Below are 23,360 nucleotides of genomic sequence, written 5' to 3'. Positions count from 1 at the left end.
AATCCGCAGGAAGCCTGGCGTCTGGTCGGGTTTCGGACTTCTTCCTGGCAAACAATCAATGATATCCGTCGGCACACACGCAAACAACCGCCCTGCCGGGATTGACTCGGAAATCTCTCTCTCTCTCTCTCTCTCCTCTCTTGGTTTTCCAGGTAATAAGCTGCCTCTCCTGTGATTCTCCATAGAACCTCGGCTCCTCGGACACTGCCACATAATTTCTAATGCGTCAGCCCCAATTAGTTTTATGGTTCACCACATTTCGATGTAACGGATTATTTGGCAATGTCGTGTTTGTTACTTCAGTCAGGAAATGCAAGGTAAACCTAAATTTGTTCAGGGATAATTTCTGAATATTTTCGTATAATGAATCAGTGGACATTAGTTACATAAAGAGTAATTGCAGTTTGTTTGTTTTTTTAATCCCCACTTAACTTTGTACAATGAATCTCAAATTCATTCCATTTTTCTAGATTTCCAGACCGCTTTTGACACTGTTCCTCACACGCGAGCTCTTAAACGAACGGCATGCCTATGGAGGAGAATCTTTACAGTTGTGCGACTGGGTTCATGATTTCCTGTCAGAAATGTCATAGTTCGTTGTAACTGAGGAAAAGTCGTTTTGATAAAAGGGATAAACACAAAGCAACATTCGTCTTAATGGTAGATGACCCCAACAAGGACGAAGGCGATTCTGAAGAGCAAAAGAAAGATTGTAAGGAAATGTTAATGAATGAAAGTGTAGTTAAAAATGTTGATGCGTATATGGCAATAAGTCCAAAGGTCTGGGAATATTTCATCTGCCATTTATCGCATTTTTAACAGGTGTGTCATCTAAGAGTTGTCAGGCGTATTTTCTCTGGTGTTTCGGCAGATCCTTTTTTGCTACATGCTGGTGGAGTAGTTCCAAAAAAAATACTGCTTATCACGTTTTCCATGAGACGCTCAGGTTCAAGGAATGCGTCAGTTTGTTTCCCACTACAAACAAAATGATTTATAAAGCGGAAGTTTTCGTGGTCGTTTGATAGAGGTATCCCAGATTAGTGCAGCGGGACATTCGCTTTATCGATATCTATTAACAGTGCAGTAAAATAGGAAGTATACCAGTATTCCAACAGCGACTCAGCAGCGCTGTTGCATGCTGGTAGCACAGGGCATCAGCGCTACTCAGTCGCTGTTGGAATACTGGTTATACTTCCTATTTTACTGCACTGTTAATAGATGTCGATAAAACGAATATTGCACTATACTAATCTGAGGCACCTCTATCGAATGGATGCGCAAAATTCCACCTCAAAAATCATTTTGTCTGTGATGAGAAACAAACTGACACTTTCCATTGACATTGGAGGTCGCATGGAAAACATGATGAGCAGTATTTGTTCTGACTGACTCTGTCATCACCTTGCAAAGAAGGAAATCGGAAATAGCTGTCGAAACACCAGACAGAACATGCCTGGCTGCTCTTGGAAGACAGACCTAATATACATAAAACCGTCTCAGCTGCTGTTGAGACACGACCTCTCACCTAAGGATGAACGTAACTAGTAGTGGAAACAAACAGATAAGATGGCAGTTCACATTCACATTTAAAATATTTACAGCAGTTGCATCACAATGCAGACCACGCATAAAATTATTTCAAGTTGCACACGGTTCGGAGTCCAAGTTCTACAGTAGGTTCCTCATTTCGGGACATGTAAGACAGTTCAAAGATTGGAGGACTCCAAGGGTATACTATGGGCAGTAGGATCACAGCTAGTAAAGCACTGTAGGTTTTCAAATCCAGCTTCATGTCTTACTTCGTTCAGATCATTTTGGCTTCTAAAGAGATTAAAATGATCTCCACGAAGCCCACATTGCCTCCACCGTGGACAGGGCTCAAGCAGTGATGCTAACTATAGCATCCCAAATGGTTGACCTAGAAATATCCTATCTGCCGTTAAACAACTCATAGCTGTGATGGTAGTAAGCTGAGTGAACATCCTGGCATTGAACAGTGCACAAATTATCAAATTAATGCGGGTTAATACACCAGTAAACTGGCCAGATTGTACTCCTTCGATTGTAAATGGGCGTTTCATTTTTGCTCTCGTCTCTTTTCCAGCGACCTATTCCAATCCAGATTTAGGTCTGGTCATCGAGTACTCACCGGAAGTGTGTCACTGTGCAATGGTTTCTAGAGACCAGGTTAATTGACTGTTACCCTAGCTACACGTTCTTAATTGGTACTTATTTGCATCAAGTTTTGGTAGCTCGTGAAAGATGGAGGTTGGTGAACTTGGGTTGAGCCACCTATTTCCTCATATGCCTTTAAAAGTTAGATGTGCTCTGTAGACAGAGGCACTGAAGATTGTTATTCTCACTGTACCTACTCCCACTGCTACAAAAAATTCACTGACATCACACCCAGCCATGACACTGCATTGGAAAGATAAATGTAGACTCATAAACAATGGTGTGAAAGGGTAGTGGAGGACAACTCTGCACTGTCATAGCTATATATATTTGTGTCCTCATTGAGGGTGGTGGCAATAGGAATAGGGTGGGAACTGGTTTGTAGAGCAAGGATCACTGTGAAACTGGCTGATCTGAGAGGCAGGTTTGATCAGTGACTGTTGAGAGTTGGACCATAATGACAGAATTTCTTCAGAGAAAATGAAGCATTGAGAAGCAGATTGAGACTGTGTTATGCTCTGTGGAAGCCTGCTGGCTGTTCTGCTTTTGCACAAGAAAGAAAATTCTGCAGTGCCCTCGTTTTGGGTTTTGAGGACTGAATGCTCCATGAAGGGTAAACCTGCTACCTCCACCTAATTCTGCACTGTTAGGAGTGGATTGGAGAGTGACTGATACAGTAGTGACCAGTCTTAAGCTGGCCATGTTCAGCGGCTTCACATGTTGCCTCTTGAGTGTTCAACCTTCACTATAGCTCACAGTTAGAGACGGGCCTGATGACAGTTTTGGCTGACTGTTCTTGTCTTTGCTAGCGATATGGCGGTGCAGACTTGGGGAGAGAACAACGTTAAGATGACTAGTCTGAGAACGTTGACTTGATAGTATAGAACATTGATGTAGATTATGTGGGCTTTGGAGACCATAGTGCTGGATTCTATAGCATCAAGCTGGAGTTTGTATGAGACACTGCTGATGAAACTGAGGTCTGAGGTGGAAGCACCTAGTAATGCTTTGTGTGAACCAAAACATTTGTTCTGAGACTTCCAATTAGGTCAAGTGACACATCTTGAGCCTTCGCTGTGTGCCCTGAGGCATAATGGGACAGCAAGGACCATTCTCAACCTGGACTGCTCCAACTGATGGCTCCTGGTTGTTGACTCAACTCGAGAGGCGATGGAACATTGTGGACCATCAACAGCTTGAAGTACTCTGCATGCTGTTTCCTGGTTGCTCATTGTATGGTCTATGACTTTCGGACTCAGCTGGAGTTGTGTGGACAACGACTTTGGCACTCAGCTGGACTATTCTGTCAGCAGTCAGCAGCACTCAGCTGGAGAGCCAATGGCACAATGAGAGCCTGTCTGAGCCTGAACTACCCCAGATGACGTCTCCTGATTGTTTGCTGTGTGATCATGATTGTGACACTGCAGTGGAGAGTTGATATCAAATCACAGATCTGTGAGCTGGAGAGCTGATGTCAAAATAAGAACCAGCCTGAGCCTGAACTACCCCAGATGATGTATCCCAATTGTTTATTGTGTAGAGTACAACTTCGACAAGCAGCTGATGAGCTGATGTCACACCATGTATCAGCGTATCATGTCTTTGACACTCAACTGGAAAGTGGCTGTCGAACTAAGGATCGGCCCAAGTTACCCAAGATGACACCTTCCAGTTGTTCAAAATTTGTTACCACAACTTTGGCACTGAGCTGGAGAGTTGATGATACACTAACCAGCTTTGATCTGAACTAGCCCAGATTACATCTCCCAGTAGTTCACTGTGTGGACCACGTTATGACACTCAGCTTGAACATCAAGGACCAGCTTCAGCCTAAAGTACCCGACATGATGCTTCCAGCTGGTTCACTTGTTGGCCCAACAACGTAGTCTCAGCTGGATAGTTGATGGGAGACCGAGGACCAGCTTGAGCCAGAGCTACGCCTCCTGGTAGTTCACTGGTTCCACCATGACTTTGGCACTGAGCTGGAGTGTCGATGGTACAATGGGGACCAGCTTGGATCTGAACTAGCCCTGATTACATCTCCCAGTTGTTCACTGTGGGGACCACGATTTTGACACTTAGCTGGAGAGTTAATGGAACATCAAGGACCAGCTTCAGCCAGAAGTACCCCACATGACACTTCCAGCTGGTTCACTAGTTGGACCAACATTGTAGTCCTCAGCTGGACAGTTGATAGGAGACCAACTCGAGGCAGAGCTACGCCTTCTGGTAGTTCACTGATTGGACCACGACTTTGGTGCTCAGTTGGAGAGTGGATGTGACTGGCCTAGGAGGCGGACTAGTGCTCAGATGCAGTGGCCCGAGGCGAGGCCTCCTGGCTGTTCTCACTGAGCGCGGCTCCGGCGGCAGTGGGCGAATTACTGGCGCTGCTGAGCACGGCGGCCGCCTCCGACGCCACCCCCGCCGCCCCCGCCGCCCCCTGACCCAGCAGCCCGCCGCTGGCAGCCGCCTCCTTGAGCCGCTTCTTCTGCTTCATGCGGCGGTTCTGGAACCAGATCTTGACCTGCGTCTCGTTGAGCTGGAGCGCGGACGCGATCTCGATGCGCCGCGCTCGCGTCAGGTACTTGTTGAAGTGGAACTCCTTCTCGAGCTCGGTGAGCTGCTTGTTGGTGAAGTTGGTCCGGCCCGTGTTGCTGGCTGCGGAGGCGGCGGCGGCTGCGGCTGCGGCGGCCGCGGCTGCGGCGGCGGCGGAGGCGGACAGCGACGACGGGGAGGTGGCCAGGGGGCCGGCGCCGCCCCCGCCGCCCCCGGCTGCGCTGAACGGTGACGCCGCCCCCGCGTGCGGTCCCGCCACGCCGCCGGCCAGCGCGAACCCGTCAGGAGGTGGTTTCGGGGCTGTCGAAACAGACAGAAGAATTAGCAAACAAACATTTATGCAGTTTGATAGTATTTGCACTATCACAGCTCCTGAAAATGTAAGGCAGATTCTTGAATACGAGGATGGGTCAAACTACACTACTGGCCATTAAAATTGCTATACCACGAAAATGACGTGCTACAGACAAGAAACTTAGCCGACAGGAGGAAGATGCTGTGATATGCAAATGATTAGCTTTTCAGAGCATTCACACAAGGTTGGCGCCGGTGGCGACACCTACAACGTGCTGACATGAGGAAAGTTTCCAACCGATTTCTCATACACAAACAGCAGTTGACCGGCGTTGCCTGGTGAAACGTTGTTGTGACGCCTCGTGTAAGGAGGAGAAATACGTACCATCACGTTTCCGACTATCGCGATTGCGGTTTATCGTATCGCGACACTGCTGCTCGCGTAGGTCCAGATCCAATGACCGTTAGCAGGATATGGAATCTGTGGGTTCAGGAGGGTAATACGGAACGCCGTGCTGGATCCCAACGGCCTCTTATCACTAGCAGTCGAGATGACAGGCATCTTATCCGCATGGCTGTAACGGATCGTGCAGCTACGTCTCGGTCCGTGAGTCAACAGATGGGGACGTTTGCAAGACAACAACCATCTGCACGAGCAGTTCGACGATGTCTGCAGCAGCATGGACTATCAGCTGGGAGACCGTGGCTGCGGTTACCCTTGACGCTGCATCACAGACAGGAACGCCTGCGATGGTGTACTTTACGACGAACCTGGGTGCACGAATGGCAAAACGTCATTTTTTCGGATGAATCCAGGTTCTGTTTATAGAATCATGATGGTCGCATCCGTGTTTAGCGACATCAGGGTGAACGCACATTTGAAGCGTGTATTCGTCACCCGTCACCCGTCACCCGGCGTGATGGTATGGGGTGCCACTGGTTACACGTCTCGGCCACCTCTTGTACGCATTGACGACACTTTGAACAGTGGACGTTACATTTCAGATGTATTACGACCTGTGGCTCAACCCTTAATTCGATCCCTGCGAAACCCTACAGTTCAGCAGGATAATGCACGACCGCACGTTGCAGGTCCTGTACGGGCCTTTCTGGACACAGAAAATGTTCGACTGCTGCCCTGGCCAGCACATTCTCCAGATCTCTCACCAAATGAAAACGTCTGGTCAATGGTGGCCGAGCAACTGACTCGTCACAATACGCCAGTCACTACTCATGATGAACTGTGGTATCGTGTTGAAGCTGCATGGACAGCTGTACCTGTACACGCCATCCGAGCTCTGTTTGACTCAATGCTCAGGAGTATCTAGTCCGTTATTACGGCCAGAGTTGGTTGTTCTGGGTACTGATGTATCAGGATCTGTGCACCCAAATTGCGTGAAAATGTAATCACATGCCAGTTCTAGTATAATATATTTGTCCAATGAATACCCGTTTATCATCTGCATTTCTTCGTGGTGTAGCAATTTTAATGGCCAGTAGTGTATAGAAATAAAATAGTTCTTGTTCTTTTGTTCAAAATCATTGATCTCCGAAAGTTTTTGACTAGTTGCTTTGAAATTTTGACACAACGTTAAATCCTAATTCGGGCATGGTTTTAGGTATTGTTTAACATATAATGTATAATATATGTATATGTAACATTTTGAGATTTTTTAACAATGTTTCCCCATTTTTAAATTTATATAAATTTATGTATCACGTTCACTTAAAAAATTGGTAACTAAAAACATGCACATACACCAATGGAAAGTTATGCCAAGATTTCAAAGCAGTTGATTAAAAAATTTCGCAGATTTGCGATTAGGGACACCTACATTTTCTGTATACGAGAAACTGTTCGTCTGATAATATCTGAAGATTTTGGTATGAGAAAGATTTGTGCAATAATGGTCCCCAAAAATCTCACACCACAACAGCGAGAAACACGGAAAAGTGTGGCAGCCGATCTGTTAGAGCAAACGGAAATCAATCCAGAATTGTTGAGCCATGTTATCACTGGTGATGAAAGTTGCCTTTTTCAGTACGATCCAGAGACAAAACGCCAAAGTTCGCAATGGTACTCAAAGGGATCACCACGACCAAAAAAAGCTCGCATGTCAAAGCCAAAAGTGAAATGCATGCTTGTGTGCTACTTTGATTCCAAGGGAATTGTTCATAAAGAGTGGCTGGCTCCTGGACAACAGTTAACCAATATTACTACAAGTAAATTTTTAGAAAGAGTTCTTCGTGTCCGTGCCAACATTGCTGATAATTGGATTCTACGTCACGATAATGCGCCATCCCACACTGCTCTGTCAGTACACCAATTTTTAACCTCAAAACAAATTTCAGTACTACTACAGCCACCTTATTCACCAGATATCGCTCCGTGAGACTTTTTTCTATTTCCAAGAGTCAAAACGGCGGTCAAGGGACGCCATTTTCAAACATCACAAGATGTCCAAAAAGCTGTGACGAGGGTCTTGGGAGGATATTACAGAAGATGAGTTTCAGAAATGTTTCCATCAATGGCAGAAGCGCTGGAAAAAGTGTGTGCAATCAGAAGGGAACTACTTTGAAGGAGACAACACTAAACATGAATAAAACGGTAAGCAACACTTTTTTTCAAATCAGTCTCATTACTTTATTGTCGCACCTCGTAAGCGCAAACATAGTTGTTCGTTTCTTCAGAATCTCGGCTCTCCGAAAGTTCTTCATATATTACTCTGAAATTTTGAAACAACGTTGTACTCGGATAATCGAGTGTTTTTATACACCTACCGGAACACCATCTGGTATGTAGGTAATAGAAGGGGAAGCGTTATAAAAATTTAGATGTTGGTTTGTTCAAAATCGTTAATCTCCTCAAGTTCTTGACCAACTGCTTTGACACAACTTTGAACTCTAATACGGGCGTGTTTAAGGTACCTAATTCTTTAATATATGTATACTTATAATATATAAATATTTACATGTAAGAGAGAAATTGAAAACATGGTTACCAAAGATCTCAAGTCGTAGATTTACGATTATTTAAAATTCTTACACGTTACTGTAATAAACGTTTAGACACACACAGACGTGTATACACAGTAGCGAAAAGTTGTGAACAAACAGGAAAGTGATATTTATGGCTTATTGGTTCATTACTACAGAATCTGAGTTCGCAGTAACAATAAACAAGGATCAAGGTCAAAGAGAGTGGAGGAAGTGGAGACGGACAGAGGGGTGGGGAGAAATGAACGTAGAAGACGGGAACCAGGAGATGGACAAAGAGAGGGGGAGGAGGTGATGGACAGAGAGAGAGAGAGAGAGGGAAAAAGAAGGGAGAAATGGAGAAAGAAAGGGAGGGAAAAAGAAGGGAGAGATGGAGAAAGAAAGGGGAGCGGGAGTTGGGCAGAGACAGGAAAGGGAAGGAGATTGGGACGTATATCCAATTCCCATACATATTAGGAACGTGTGCTTTCTCTTTACTTTCTTTTCCATTTATGCAGACTGAGGCACAGCACAGGGTGGCTGGGTACAGCTGGTTAAAAATATAAAGATGTTTATTAATGAAAAGTAGCTACTAAGTAAAAAAATAATAGTATAATAACAAAAGTAAGGCTCTCATCTGACCGAATGTTAGTCTGAGTACCACAGTGTAAGAACGGGCTGAACCGTTACTTCCCGATAACAGTGACAGCCGTCAGTGTTACTTTTCGGTAACTGATATATTTACGCGTCCAGTCACATTAATGTTAACCTCCGCCGATGTTCGACGTCAACGTGCTATAATCACTCACAGAGGGCACGTGGCAGCACTGGCAGTGGAGGGTATATAAAGTGTGTTGGGGGGACGCGGGGGAGAGTGCAATCGTTGCCGTACTGCGGAAAAGGAGCGATTTATCTAACGTCCGAAAGGGCGGGATCATTGGTGGAAGCATTTCTGCAGTGGCTAAGTTTGCTAATTGTTTGCGTGCAACCATGGCTAAAGCCTACGATGTATGAAAAAATGGCGCAATCCAATGCTGATTCCGAGGCAAATGTAGTGCACCACCTGTCTTAGACGACAAGGGTGAACAACGGCTGCAGAGATGTGAACGGGCGAATAGCCGTGCAACTGACCTTCCAGATGAACCAAGAGGCTGCAGACAGTGTATAATCAACGACCGTTCAGAGAACGTTGCTGCCTATACGCCTCTGCAGCAGACGCTTGTTTCATGCATCCTGGCTGACTCCCGTTCATCGGCGACGAGGGCTGGGATTTGCACGCTAATACTACACTCATGCTCATAAAATAATGATAATTGCAGGATGTGGTGCCACACAACGTGGAACTACACAAAACTGGCGCTAATAAAAAATGGTTCAAATGGCTCTGAGCACTATGGGACTGAACTTCTGAGCTCATCAGTCCCCTAGAACTTAGAACTAAGGACATCGCACACATCCATGCCCGAGGCAGGATTCGAACCTGCTACCGTATGGCGCTAAAGCATAGGCACATCGGGAACACGCACAACACAGGTCTGTAAGTCCACGGTATTGCTGATAAGTTGAGAAAACCGTCCCGAAACACATGTGCTATAGAACGCCACTGTTTCCTGCGTATGTACCGCGACATCAATATGGGATATGGTCACCATGCACACGTACACAGGCCGCACAACGGGTTGGCATATTCTGGATCAGGTGGTCGAGCAGCTGCTGAGATACAGCCTCCCATTCTTGCACCAGCGCCTGTCGGAGCTCAAGTGTCGTAGGGGTTTGAAGGCGTGCAGCGATACGTCGACCGACAACATCCCAGACGTGCTTGATGGGGTTTAGGTCTGGAGAACAGGCAGGCCACTCCATTCGCCTGATATCTTCTGTTTCGAGGTAGTCCTCCACGATGGCAGCTCGGTGGAGCCGTGCGTTATCATCCATCAGGAGGAAGGTGGGACCCAGTGCACCGCTGAAAAGGCGGACATACTAGTGCACAATGACGTCCCGATACACCTGCCCTGTTACAGTTCCTCTGTCAAAGACATGCAGGGGTGTACGTGCACCAATCATAATCCCACCCCACACCATCAAACCACGAACTCCATACAGGCCCCTTTCAAGGACATTAAGGGGTTGGTATCTGGTTCCTGGTTCACGCCAGATGAAAACCCCTTGAAAATCGCTGTTCAGACTATACTTGGGCTCGTCCGTGACCGTAACCTGGAACCACTGTTGCAATGTACTGTGTTCTTGACACCAGGCTTTACGGGCTCTCCTGAGACCTGCGGTCAGTGGAATGCACCTTGCAGGTCTCCGGGCGCATAAACCGTGTCTGTTCAGTCGTCTGTAGACAGTGTGTCTGGAGACAACTGTTCCAGTGGCTGCGGTAAGGTCCTGATCAAGGCTACCTGCGGTACTCCGTGGCCGACTGCGGGCACTGATGGTGAGATATCGTTCTTCTTGTGGTGTTGTACACTGTGGACGTCCCGTACTGTAGCGCCTGGACACGTTTCCTGTCTGCTGGTATCGTTGCCATAATCTTGAGATCACACTTTGTGGCACATGGAGGGCCCGTGCTACGACCTGCTGTGCTTGACCAGCCTCCAGTCGCCCTAGTATTGTACCCCTCATAACGTCATCAATATGTGTTGAGCCATTTTCAACACACAGTGACCATTAACACGTCTGAAAACGTCTGCACACTTGCTCGCTGCACCGTACTCTGACATGCACCAACACACCTCTGCATTTGTGGACTGCCAGCACCACCGTGCGACGACTGCGGGTCAAATGCACCGCATGGTCATACCCCGAGGTGATTTAAACCCGCAAACTGCCTACCAGAGCGTTGTTTCACCATGAATCAGCATTATCCTTAATTCATGAGCATGAGTGTACAATTGGACGTCCATTGTGTGCCGACAGCTGCTTTTTCAGATGAATCGTGTTTTATGCCCCATCGGACAGATGGTCGTTGGCATATACTCACTCCTGAAAGCAAAGGGGCCATGCCGGATGACGGAGCATTATGGTCTGGGAATGTTTTTCATGGCATTCCCTGGGTGATTTCGTCTTTATAGAAGGCAAAATGGATCTTTGGGTACCATGTTCACCTCTACGTACAATATCTTTTTCCTCGACACGATGGTATCTTCCAGCAGAACAACGCAACGTGCCACACAGCTCACCGGGTCGATCGGGTTGTTCGCGTCACGCGTCCTCAACGGAGAAACCTAGCACAGCTGGACACGGCACTGGACTCGGCATGACACCACATCCCTGTCCATGCCTTCCAGAACCTTGTATGATAACTGGGGACCTAGAAACGACAGAGAGGCTCCGTCCCCTTCGCAGCCGCAGTGATCCACAACCCCACGACGACTACCGCAGTCCACTTCACCCCTCCACCACCCCACACCCAACCCAGGGTTATTGTGCTGTTCGGCACCCGGTGGACCCCCCAGGGAACGTCTCACACCAGACGAGTGTAACCCCTACGATTGTGTGGTAGAGTAATGATGGTGTACGCGTACGTGGAGAACTTGTTTGCGCAGCAATCGCGGACATAGTGTAGCTGAGGCGGAATACGGGGAACCAGCCTGCATTCGCCAAAGCAGATGGAAAACCGCTTAAAAACCGTCCACAAACTGGCCGGCTCACAGGACCCCGACACAAGTCCGCCGGGCGGATTCGAGTCGGGGACCAGGCGCTCCTTCACGCTCCGGAAAGCCGTGCGTTTGACCGCTCGGCTAACCGGGTTCCAGAACCTTACTGACTCGCTTCCGGCAAGGGTAGCAGCGGTCCGCACTACAAAAGCTGGTTATTCAGGCTTTTGATAGGTCACATTATTGTGACTTGATAGTGTAGTGATATGTTATGAAAGGTCTCTGTTGGATTCCTTTCATGTTTAATTTCTTAAATCTGTTGTCATTTATGGAAGAAATTCCTCTTCTAAATTTACTGTGGTGTTTCTGACTATCTGGGAGGAGACTGAGCAGTGGAACGTATTACTTTTACACATAAACAAGAACGATCTGTCACACTACTACACTTTAAAACACAGTTTATACAGTATGTAATTCATGTCACACAGTCTCATACGGAACCTACATCCGCTTTCTTTTATATACTGTATATGATAAGATGCTGTCATCCCCCTTCCCTTCTGTGTGAGAGGATGAATGAGCAAATGTATTTCTAGTTGCATGCTTGAGGGTAGCAGACAAGCCTGTCTGCTAGAGAACAGTAGGACCAACGTCGGAACAGGTAGCTACGCTTTCTAAAAGCAAAGAGGTTTCTATTCTTAGTATGGTCCTGTCCGTCCGTTGTCATGTTGGTATAGGAAGCTGCCCCTCTGGCCACTTCCGTTTGTATTTGTGAGCCACCCCTCAGGAAGGGACCAGTCAGTCTGTCCGTGGCGAGCGTCTGAAGTGGTAAGATCTCCGGCTAAGCGCGTCTCTGCTAAGTCCTTAGGACAATGCATTTCTTAAGTTCAGCCTAACTGAAAATTTAATCACCTTTATTTCAGGTTTAGCTCTAAAATATCTAATGTTATCTTAAATTGCAGCGCAGTGTAATTCTCGTGTGAAGTTCAGATTATTTTCCGGTAGTTGCTTTGTCACTACTTCGTGAGTAAAGTGGAACCACGTTTTGATCAGTAACTCTAACTAAGATCAATCTTAAATGCGAATGCTTGGGTGATTATAACGTCTCGTCTTGACAATATTTTTCAATATAGCAACTTTTCTTTATGTTCAACCCACGTGGGGTGTACTTTGCGAGACCAGTACCACGTGCTTATACAACTGTTTGACCCATGAGGTTAATAGTAAGACGTTAGTAACCAGTTCGAGGTTTTTTTTTTGTAAATTGCTTTTCGATCTAATTTATTTTAATTATCAAAATTATTGTGGAGTTATACGCTTTGTGTAAACCAAGTTGACGACGTGAAGCATGTGGTGTAATCATCAAAGTAGCCCTCAGCTATTCTTTTTGGGAAGATTTCACAGAGAGTTAGTATGAATTTAGTATACCAGTGTGTGGTAGTTACATGACGGACAGGATTGTGCTACGAACGTAATTTCTTTGGGTGAAAACTGAATCGGTTGGTTGTGGTTAATTTCCTCTTGCTTATCTTTCAACGTTCTTCGTGTGTTATTTTATGAATGCAGTGTTGTATGCAGTCTCCCAATCTTGGCTCCATATTTTATGTGTTCCGTAAGATTACAATCTCACATTTTCACAATCCTAAATAAGGCACCAGCTCAGTTATAACTCACGTTTAATATGCTGAAATTTCAATGATCAATCTTAAAATAAATTTCCAAATATAAACTGATTTCTTTCTTTTTATTTAAATGCTCCTTATATATATATATATATATATATATATATGTTACCGGTTGTTGTATGACTATTAAAAGATTATAATTAATGTTAGTCTGTTTGGGAATTTGGTAAACCTAGACTATTTACCTGGTGAAACAGTTGCGCAGTAATGCAAGGTTAACTTCCCCAGACAGCTCACAGCTTTTAACCCGCTTTTATTGTCTAGCAGTACCGCTTACATAGCAAAAATAAAAGTAACACGTTCCACTACTCAGTCTCCTCCCAGATAGTCAGAAACGCCACAGTAAATTTAGAAGAGGAATTTCTTCCATAAATGACAACAGATTTAAGAAATTAAACATGAAAGGAATCCAACAGAGACCTTTCAACTTCACTAATTCGCAATCTGTTCACCTTCGCATTCCACCATGAGCGGAACTCACCACTGAAAACAATTCTACTCCGCTCGATGAGGTTCGAAGCTGAAGACGTGCCTCGAGACGCCCTGAACAGCTGTGGGATACCAATCTCGCCCTCGTCCATAATGCACGACAACCATGAGTAATGATCTGGAGTGCAATTTATTTCCATAGCATGACCCCTTTGGTTGTCTTTTGCGGCATCCTTAAATCACAGTGGTACGTCGACGCTATTTGTTGAGCTTCACGGCAAGCCATCCTGGGCTTACATTTCAGCAAGATAATACTCGTCCGCACACGACGAGTGTTTCCACTGCTTGTCTTCGTGCTTAGGAAACCCCACCTTGGCCAGCTAGGTCGCCGGATTTCTCTCCATTGAGAACGTTCGGACTATTATGAACAGGGCCCTTCAACCAACTCGGGATCTGGATGATCTAACGCGTCAAGACGGAATTCTGTATAATATCCCCAAGGAGGATATCCAGCAACTCTTATCAAACAATGCCCAGTTAAATAACTGCGATAATAAGGGCCGGAGGTGGAGCAACGCGTTACTGACTTGCTCTTTGTCTTGAGTAAGTCATCCAGTTTTCTGAAGCTATGACCGTTTCATTGTCTGTTCATGTACATCACGTCTAATGATTACCGTCTCTTTCGGATAACAATTTCGTGGTGCGCCTTTTTTTTGTCTTAGAGTGTACATCAGTAAAACTAATATTAGGACCTCCTTCGTAGTGCGCCTTTTTTTGTCTTAGATTGTACCTCAGTAAAACTAGCATTAGGACCGATCAAAAAAACGGAGAAATTAAGAAGAAGGAAAGAAAGTTTGTGAGGGAGGTATTAAGGAACAGAAGAAAAGTAGAAAAATTTAAATTAAGAAATAATATAAACATATGCAATAATACAGAAAAAATTGCAGGCGCATTTCTAATAGCAAATACAAAGAATTAGTCGTAACAGACTGACGAGAATGAGTGCGCAGAATTTTGAAGAACTAAAACGCAAAGTGGATAAAGACACAGAAGAAATCGTCACAAATAAGCAAGGATTGGAGACAGAACAGAAAGGATGGTACCGTCCTAAACATTTTTTTTCTGCAGACGTGGGATGCTTCTATTCCATAGACGACAGCTTCGTTGGTAGTGGTTCTAATGGAACTAGGCATTGTACCTATTTACTTCGTCGAAAAAATGTAATTTATGATACATATTCGATATGTAACGCAAAATTCTCATTAGATTGAAATCATGTTTATTTACATTTTCCATTTCATTTATGGACACACAGGTTATTCGCACAAAAAATTATGCTAAAATGATGATTCACTTTCAGTATTTCGATACCGATTAATCTGTGCACAGTGGCTTCGTATAATAGCAATTTTAATTTTTTGTGTGTATTTCATGCGAACGTGATAATATTTTCAGCGAATCTAGAGATCATATCAACCATATAATAATAAAGGATTATTAACCTTTCTGCTTCTTTAATACTTCGTATTTCACAATTTTTATTTACTTATTTATTTATTTAACCTGATGTGCTTAGGGCAATCACGCCCTCTTTACATCGTTCGAGGGTTTCACGCATACAATATCTTTGTTCATAAACTTTTATAAAAAATAACAATTTTAATATGACAAATAGTATTAAAACGATTTGAGTGTCTGGAGCGGCAATGTGAGTAAATAAAACACTTACTATGAACTAATAAAGTTAATACTGACAATATCTGTAGTAATAATAATGATAATAATAAGAATAATGACAGTGGTAGACAAAAAAAGGTTTTGTAGGCGTACAAGATATATGTTTACTGGTATAGCGAGTTCTGTAGAAAGGGAATTTAAGGGAACGGCACCTGCCAAGAATATTGGGAAATGACGAACATCTGGCTGGAAACAAAGATGTACACGGGTGTGCAGGGCAATGGTAATCGTTATTGTTACTTTAGTAGGTGTGTCATTAACTGTCTTCTGAAGCTGGAGACGTTGTTCAGTTGTCTAATGTATTGCGGGACGTTATTCCAGAGTAGCGTTCCTGCTGCTGAGGAGTTCGAGGAAGTGGCTAAAAGCTGGAGTGGTGCAGATTGGAGCGGATATTTATTATTTAAAAATTTGCTCTTCACTGAACATTTTTCTCATTTTCCAATATCACAATTTGGTTAATGGACGAGAAATGACGTCATCACTATTGTTCCCACTGGAACTGTTACGACTAATTGTTATCTCTGGAACAAGATAATTAAAATTCCATTGGAAACTATTCCGACTAATTATTATCTTTAGAACAAGATAATTAAAATTTGGTTAATTTAATACTTTGCACACAAAAAATATTGGCGTTTTTACGACTAAAGCCAAATTAGCGAAACTAATAAGAAACTGCTATCATTAGAAACTTGTCTGTATCTAATTTTGTACATAAAAACGTATTAATCATTACAAAAAATGTATTTAAAATTAAAATGTTGTTAGGCCAGATGTTAGTGCCATGCACAGCACGTACCGTACACTTAGGATACAGCAGCTCAAACCCAAAACGAGTAGGAAAAAGATGTCCCTGAATTTGAGATTTTTGTGAATTTGTCGAGGTTGGCAATGGTGTAAAATTATACTGTAATGCACAAATTCGAGGTACAAAAATAGAGCCTTATGTTACTGGACAGAAGCTGGAAATATAAAAGACGCAGTTATGTCACAACCCGATACTTTAAAGATAACAGCTATGCCCATGAGACGAGCAGAAGACTATGAGCAGAAGTTAATTAATTTTCATTTTTTTAAAATTCTGTTATTTATTTGGAAATATCCGTTTGATGCTGCAGACATCTTACGATTTTTGGTAGGGACATGCACAATTCGTGGTGAAATTCTGTAAGAATGTACTTATATGCTGCAGTCACATAGCAAGAAGCCTGCAATTATACGCATTAGGAAACTACCCTCTTCTTCACTATAACGCTTGAGATGTCTGAGTGGGAAGATTCATTCTGGCCTATTTGTGCTCTGGAGGAGCTCAACATGCACGACTTTTCGAAAACGCAATCACCTATGAATGTTATACGCGATTCCGCGAGAACAGGCATCTACGCGGAGCACTTGATCGATTGTCACACAACAGTAGAAGAATCCCCGTCTTACACGTTTTTAATCTACGCTCTTCTCTCTTCTGTTACACGTAGATGAGAAGTTGAATTTCTACGAACACACAAGGCTACAAACAGACAAAGCAGAAAAAATACTAAATAAACTGGCGAGCCTAAATTCAGAACAGTAAAGGCTATCTCCACCAGTCATACGGACGAGAATAACAGTAAATAAGTGTAAGGTGCTGGCGATCTAGTCAAGGAAACACTGAACATTGTACACGGATGAGCAACTTCAGTTAATTCATTGTTGTTGTGGTCTTCAGTCCTGAGACTGCTTTGATGCAGTTCTCCATGTTACTCTATCCTGTGCAAGCTTCTTCATCTCCCAGTACCTACTGCAACCTACATCCTTCTGAATCTGCTTGGTGTATTCATTTCTTGGTCTCCTTCTACGATTTTTACCCTCCACGCTGCCCTCCAGTACTAAACTGGTGATCCCTTGATGGCTCAGAACATGCCTACCAACCGATCCCTTCTTCTAGTCAAGTTGTGCCACTAACTCCTCCCCAATTCTATTCAATACCTCCTCATTATTTATGTGATCTACCCATCTAATCTTCAGCATTCTTCTGTAGGACCAAATTTCGAAAGCTTCTATTCTCTTCTTGTCTAAACTATTTATCGTCCATGTTTCACTTCCATACATGGCTACACTCCATACAAATACTTTCAGAAACGACTTCCCGACTCTTAAATCAATACTCGATGTTAATAAATTTCTCTTCTTCAGAAACGCTTTCCTTGCCATTGCCAGTCTACATTTTATATCCTCTCTACTTCGACCATCATCAGTTATTATGCTCCCCAAATAGCAAAACTCCTTTGCTACTTTAAGTGTCTCATTTCCTAATCTAATTCCCTCAGCATCACCCGACTTAATTCGACTACATTCCATTATCCTCGTTTTGCTTTCGTTTATGTTCATCTTATACCCTCCTTTCAAGACACTGTCCATTCCGTTCAACTGCTCTTGCAAGTCCATTGCTGTCTTTTCATACGTTTAGCAATATTATTTCTCTACTACTAACCAAACTTTTTGTTGTGACTGGCGGTCAACAGCTCGAAGAAATCATTCTGAGGTATTAACAGACAGTTACAATCGGTGATAGCACGAACAGATCTCTGCTCTATCCTATCACCTTTTTATATTCTTCTTAAAACAGCAAAATTTTATCCAATCCATCTGTGGCATGATTCAGCAAACCAGTGTTTAGTAGTATTAGTTGAAAACAGTCTTGGTTGCAATTTTAGTTTTTCTTTAATTATTTATCAACTACGCGTTTCACCTTGTTTAGGCATCTTCAGGCTGATCTTAATTTGGTATTTCTTAGGACGATCGTTTAGACAGTGTAGCTAAAGGGCAATTTCGAGCACATCAGGCCAACATCGCCTTCGTTAACGTCAGTAAATACTTTCTAGATGGACTTGTATGACTCCAAGACCTGCATACGCTTTGTTAAGATCAGCCTGAAGATGCCTATGTAAGGTGAACCGCATAGATTATGAATAATAAAAAAACTAAAATTGCAAGCAAGACTGTTTTCAACTAATACTGCAAAATTTTATCTATATTTCATCTTCAAATTATTCTTATTTAAAAAAAGTATTATTTTTTGTAAAATGTACACGAAAACAAAACAAAAAAACTCGAAAAAAGATGAGAAGCGAAAACTGTAATATGTTTGACTGTTTTAAAAGATCAGGTAACAGGTCTATAAGTTTGCATATTATAGCATATATTAGTCTTTCCCTGTAGATCATACCTCTTCGAAACGACAAATTTGAATTATCATAGTTATGCAAGCTTTTTTTAACGCGAAAAATCAAAAGAGTGTTTCTCAGAGAGTGATGGAGAAATGAGTTTTTTGGGGTGCAGTGATACGCCAGAAAACAAACAACCGCATAGGACGGATTGGAAGGGTAGAATTTGTTCCATGGACACCGCAAATCGCCGGATCTCACTGCTATGGATTTATTGGCACGTGATTACAAGAAGTCGTTTTGTCAGAGTCGTAACCGCCTTTCTCACTGTTTCCCCGGCGAGCAAGGTGAGCGTGCAGGGATGGAATATTGCGTCCTTGCCTTGCCTTACGGCCTTTCCAGGGACGAACACAGGAGATTACAGAGGAATAAGTTCACTAAATGCAGGATATAAAATTTATGGAAAAATTCTTAATCAAAGATTACAAAGTACTGCTGATGCAATAATCTGAGAAGGACAATCGGGCTTTAAGTTAAATTTAGAAACGGATTTATTATTTATGGATTATGAGAAAGCCTTTGATAAGGCAAAAAAAACCTTTTATGGAAACTATTGGAAATCACAGATTTTCTTAATCACATTATTAATAATATAAAGAATCTATATGTGAATACAGAAAGAGTAATAAGTTCAGGTTCGGAAATGTCACATGTAATATTAATAAATCAAGGTGTTTACTTTATTTAATTTATGTATTGACGATGTAGTATTCAAATGGAAGGGAATTAAAATAACACTTTTTTCATACCACTGAATATTCTGTTGTATTCTGATGGTCAGATAATTATACAGTAAACAGAAGAGAATTTGCAGAGAGCAGTATACAGACTGAGCTAAAACGAAATATATTACATCTTAACTGTATCTGAAAAAAGACAAATATAAAGCCTTTCATAGGAAAGAATTCAGTGAGTCTTAAAATAATAATAAATGAAAAAAATTTAAAACAAGTATCCCACTTCAGCTGTTTAGGATGTGATACTAGTTTTAACTATGAGAAAGATGTTGAGAAGAAGGTTAATAACAATTATCAAGCTATCTGCGTAACAGCTGGAAGAATTTTGTGAAGAAAAACAAGAAAGGAGACAGAAATGAAATTCTGTAAAGTTACGGCTGTGCCTACTCTCGTATGTGATCTCGTATCATGGACAGTAACAAACAAAGGAAACCCATTATACAGACAGCAAAGATGATGTTCATGAAATATGTGAGAGACTGTAATAAAATGGATAGAGTAACTGATGATACAATAAAAATCAGATTTGAATATCTTTCCAGTAAATAACAAGATAGAAGACAGCAGAATGACGAGGAAGAATCACGTTGACATAATCTCAGTCAACGGATTGCCAAGTAAACAGAATGAATTATCGGCCGACTAGAAAGAGAGAACTGGGTAGACCCCGTGAGTGGGTGGGTGAATGATAGAGACCTGAGGGAGATGATGATGATGATGATGATGATGATAACGACGACGACGACGACGATGATGATGAAGTCCCCTGATCAATTTTTCTCTTTCCCTGTGTGTTCCAGTAATCTCCAGCACGCATCTCCCTATGGGTCACTCGGAAATGGTCGTCAAACTTTTTTGCTCAGGCGTCATTACTCTGACGCTGTGTGGTAAGTGGAACCTAGATAGATCAGCATGCCATCGTCCCACAGTAGAGTAGCTCTACAGATTGTCCACACACTGATGGTACATAGGGAATTCTATTAAATTATAATAAATATTCCAGATTATATAAATATTAATAAATGAATAAACAAAAATAAAATAAATTCTAGTAATTCTAATAAATTTTGTTTATTTCCAGATTGAATTGTGGGTCTGTCTAAAGAAGAACGAGTGGAGCTGGTGCTCTAAAGTGGACGAGAAGGACGGTCGTATTGCAAAATTGAGGAAAAATTCAACCTTCGGCACCCTCAACGCCAACTGTTTTACTGCCGTCGGGAAATTAATCACCAAGTTTAAGGAAACAGATAGTGTGTTGAACAAACCCAGTTCCGGAGACCAGAGACTTCAGACGAAACGATAGAGGCTGTCCTGACCAAGATTTATGCTGGCCCAAAGAAATCGCTTCATCGGACATCCACGGAGATGGGCGTTTCAAGGTCAACCATCCACAAATTACTGGCAGAAGAGAGGTTTTCATTCGTACATCACATAAATGAATATGATCGACATCTACATATACTTGATTACTCTGTTATTCACAATAAAGTGCCTGGCAGAGAGTTCAATGAACCGCCTTCATGCTGTCTCTCTACCGTTCCACTCTCGAACGGCACGCGGGAAAAACGAGTTCTTAAATTTTTCCGTGCGAGCCCTGATTTTTCTTATTTTCTCGTGATGATCATTTCTCCCTATGTAGGTGGGTGCCAACAGAATGTTTACGCAATCGGAGGAGAAAACTGGTCATTGAAATTTCATGAGAAGATCCCGTCGCAACGAAAAACGCCTCTGTATTAATGATTGCCACTCCAATTCACCTATCATGTCTGTGGCACTATCTCCCTTCGTGATAGTACAAAACGAGCTCCCCTTCTTTGAACTTTTTCGATGTCATCCGTCAGTCCCACCTGATGCGGATCCCACACCGCACAGCAATACTCCAGAATAGGGAGGGCAAGCGTGGTGTAAGCAGTCTCTTTAGTAGACCTGTTGCACCTTCTAATTGTTCTGCTAATGAATCGCAGACTTTGGTTTGCTCTACCCACAATATTATCTATGTGATCGTTCCAATTTACGTTGTTTGTAATTGTAATCCCTAAGTATTTAGTTGAATTTACAGCCTTCAGATTTGTGTGACTTATCGCGTAATCGAAATTTAGCTGATTTCTTTTAGTACTCATCTGAATAACTTCACACTTTTCCTTATTCAGGGTCAATTGCCACATTTCGCACCATACAGATATCTTATATAAATCATTTTGCAATTCGTTTTGATCAACTGATGACTTTACAAGACGGTAAACGACAGCATCATCTGCAAACAATCAAAGACGGCTACTCAGATGGTCTCCTATGTCGTTAATATAGATCAGGAACAATAGAGGGCCTGTTACACTTCCTTGGGGAACGCCAGATATTACTTCTGTTTTACTCGATGACTTGCCGTCTATTACTGCGAACGGTGGCCTTTCTGACAGGAAATCACGGATCCAGTCGCACAACTGAGGCGATACTCCGTAGGCACGCAATTTGGTTAGAAGACGCTTGTGATGCCGATAGAAGCATGCAGATGCGTGAATGGTTTGCGGATAAACTGGATGAAAATATCAGTTTTACTACAGATTGTGTGTTGTTCGGTGATGAAGCTGTGCTTTATGTCAGTGGTGAAGTGAACAGACAAAATCTTCGATTCTGGTCTCAAGGAAATCCACATTGGATGAGCCCATTCAAACAGCAGGGCTGCCAAAAGGTAATGGTGTGACGTGGTTTGTGGAAAGCTCATGTGCTACGACCTTTCTTCTTTGATGAGCATGTAATGGGTGAGACATATCTGAACATATATATGAAGATAGTAACTGTTCTCGAAAGAACAGATACCATTGATGACCGTGCAGCTTCTCCAGAATAAATGATAATTAATTGAAACCCTGCCGACAGGTGTTGTTGATATACCTCGATGGGGACAGTTGAAAACGTGTGCCCCGACCAGGACTCGAACCCGGGGTCTGTTGCTTACATGGCAGACGCTCTATCCATCTTTTTTTTATTTTTAATCTCATTTTGTTCGCTTTTGTTCGTTGCATCTGCTCGAGGTGGACGTCGTAAGACATCCGTTTAAGTTCGTTGTTGATCGATTAACTTAATTTTTTTATTACAGAGGGCAGCTAACCCTCTGACCGAACACGCTGAGCTACCGTGCCGGCTGTCCATCTCAGCCACCGAGGGCACAGATGAATAGCGCGACTGTAGGGACTTATCCCTTGCACCCTTCCCGTGCACCTGTCGGCAGCTGAGGGTTTCAGTTAATTATCATTTATCTAAACATGCTGGATGCCTCAGATTGGGCGTTTCGGTGAGGGACTTCCAGACTGTAATGAGCAGGATGGCCCCGCTGCCCATTTTGCTGCAGCTGTTAGAGATTGGTTGAATGACAGTTTTCCTAACTGGATTGGGAGAAGAGGACGTGTGAAGTGGTCCCCTCGCCCGCCAGACCTCTCTGCCCTTGATTTCTTTTTCTGGTGTGCTGAAAGAGAAAGTACCAGGGTGAGTCAAATGAAAACCTTAAATATTTTTTTAAATATTATTTATTGTGCAGAAGTGGTACAAAGCTGTATCACTTTTCAACATAATCTCCCCCACGCTCAATGCAAGTCCTCCAGCGCTTACAAAGTGCATTAATTCCTTTAGAACAAAAATTCTTTCGGTAGTCCGCGCAACCACTCATGTATCACGTGGCGCACCTCTTCATCAGAACGGAACTTCTTTCCTCCCATTGCGTCTTTGAGTCGTCCAAACATATGGAAATCACTTGGGGCAAGGTCTGGTGAGTATGGTGGATGAGGAAGACACTCAAAATGCAGGTCTGTGATTGTTGCAACTGTTGTACGGGCAGTGTGGGGCCTTGCATTGTCATGTAGCAAAAGGACACCTGCTGACAGCAACCCACGTCGCTTTGATTTGATTGCAGGCCGCAGATGATTTTTTTAGGAGGTCTGTGTATGACGCACTAGTGAAAGTGGTCCCTCTAGGCAC

General features: G+C 43.2%; 1 protein-coding gene across 1 annotated transcript in view; it reads right to left on the bottom strand.

Annotated features, from left to right (window-relative positions):
* Positions 1-4,005: 4,005 nt before the first annotated feature.
* LOC124552309 (homeobox protein Hox-A1-like) overlaps positions 4,006-23,360 on the bottom strand; it is a 37,762-nt gene continuing 18,407 nt past the window's right edge. Inside the window, exons 2-3 of the mRNA XM_047126583.1 lie at positions 4,633-4,851; positions 4,006-4,157 (exon numbers count right to left, since the gene is read on the bottom strand). Coding sequence (XP_046982539.1) covers positions 4,006-4,157; positions 4,633-4,851 — 371 coding nt within the window. The remainder of the gene's footprint in view (positions 4,158-4,632; positions 4,852-23,360) is intronic.

This window comes from Schistocerca americana, chromosome 10 (assembly GCF_021461395.2).
Source record: "Schistocerca americana isolate TAMUIC-IGC-003095 chromosome 10, iqSchAmer2.1, whole genome shotgun sequence".
Taxonomy (NCBI): Eukaryota; Metazoa; Arthropoda; class Insecta; order Orthoptera; family Acrididae; genus Schistocerca; species Schistocerca americana.
This window is presented reverse-complemented; position numbering and strand designations above follow the sequence as displayed.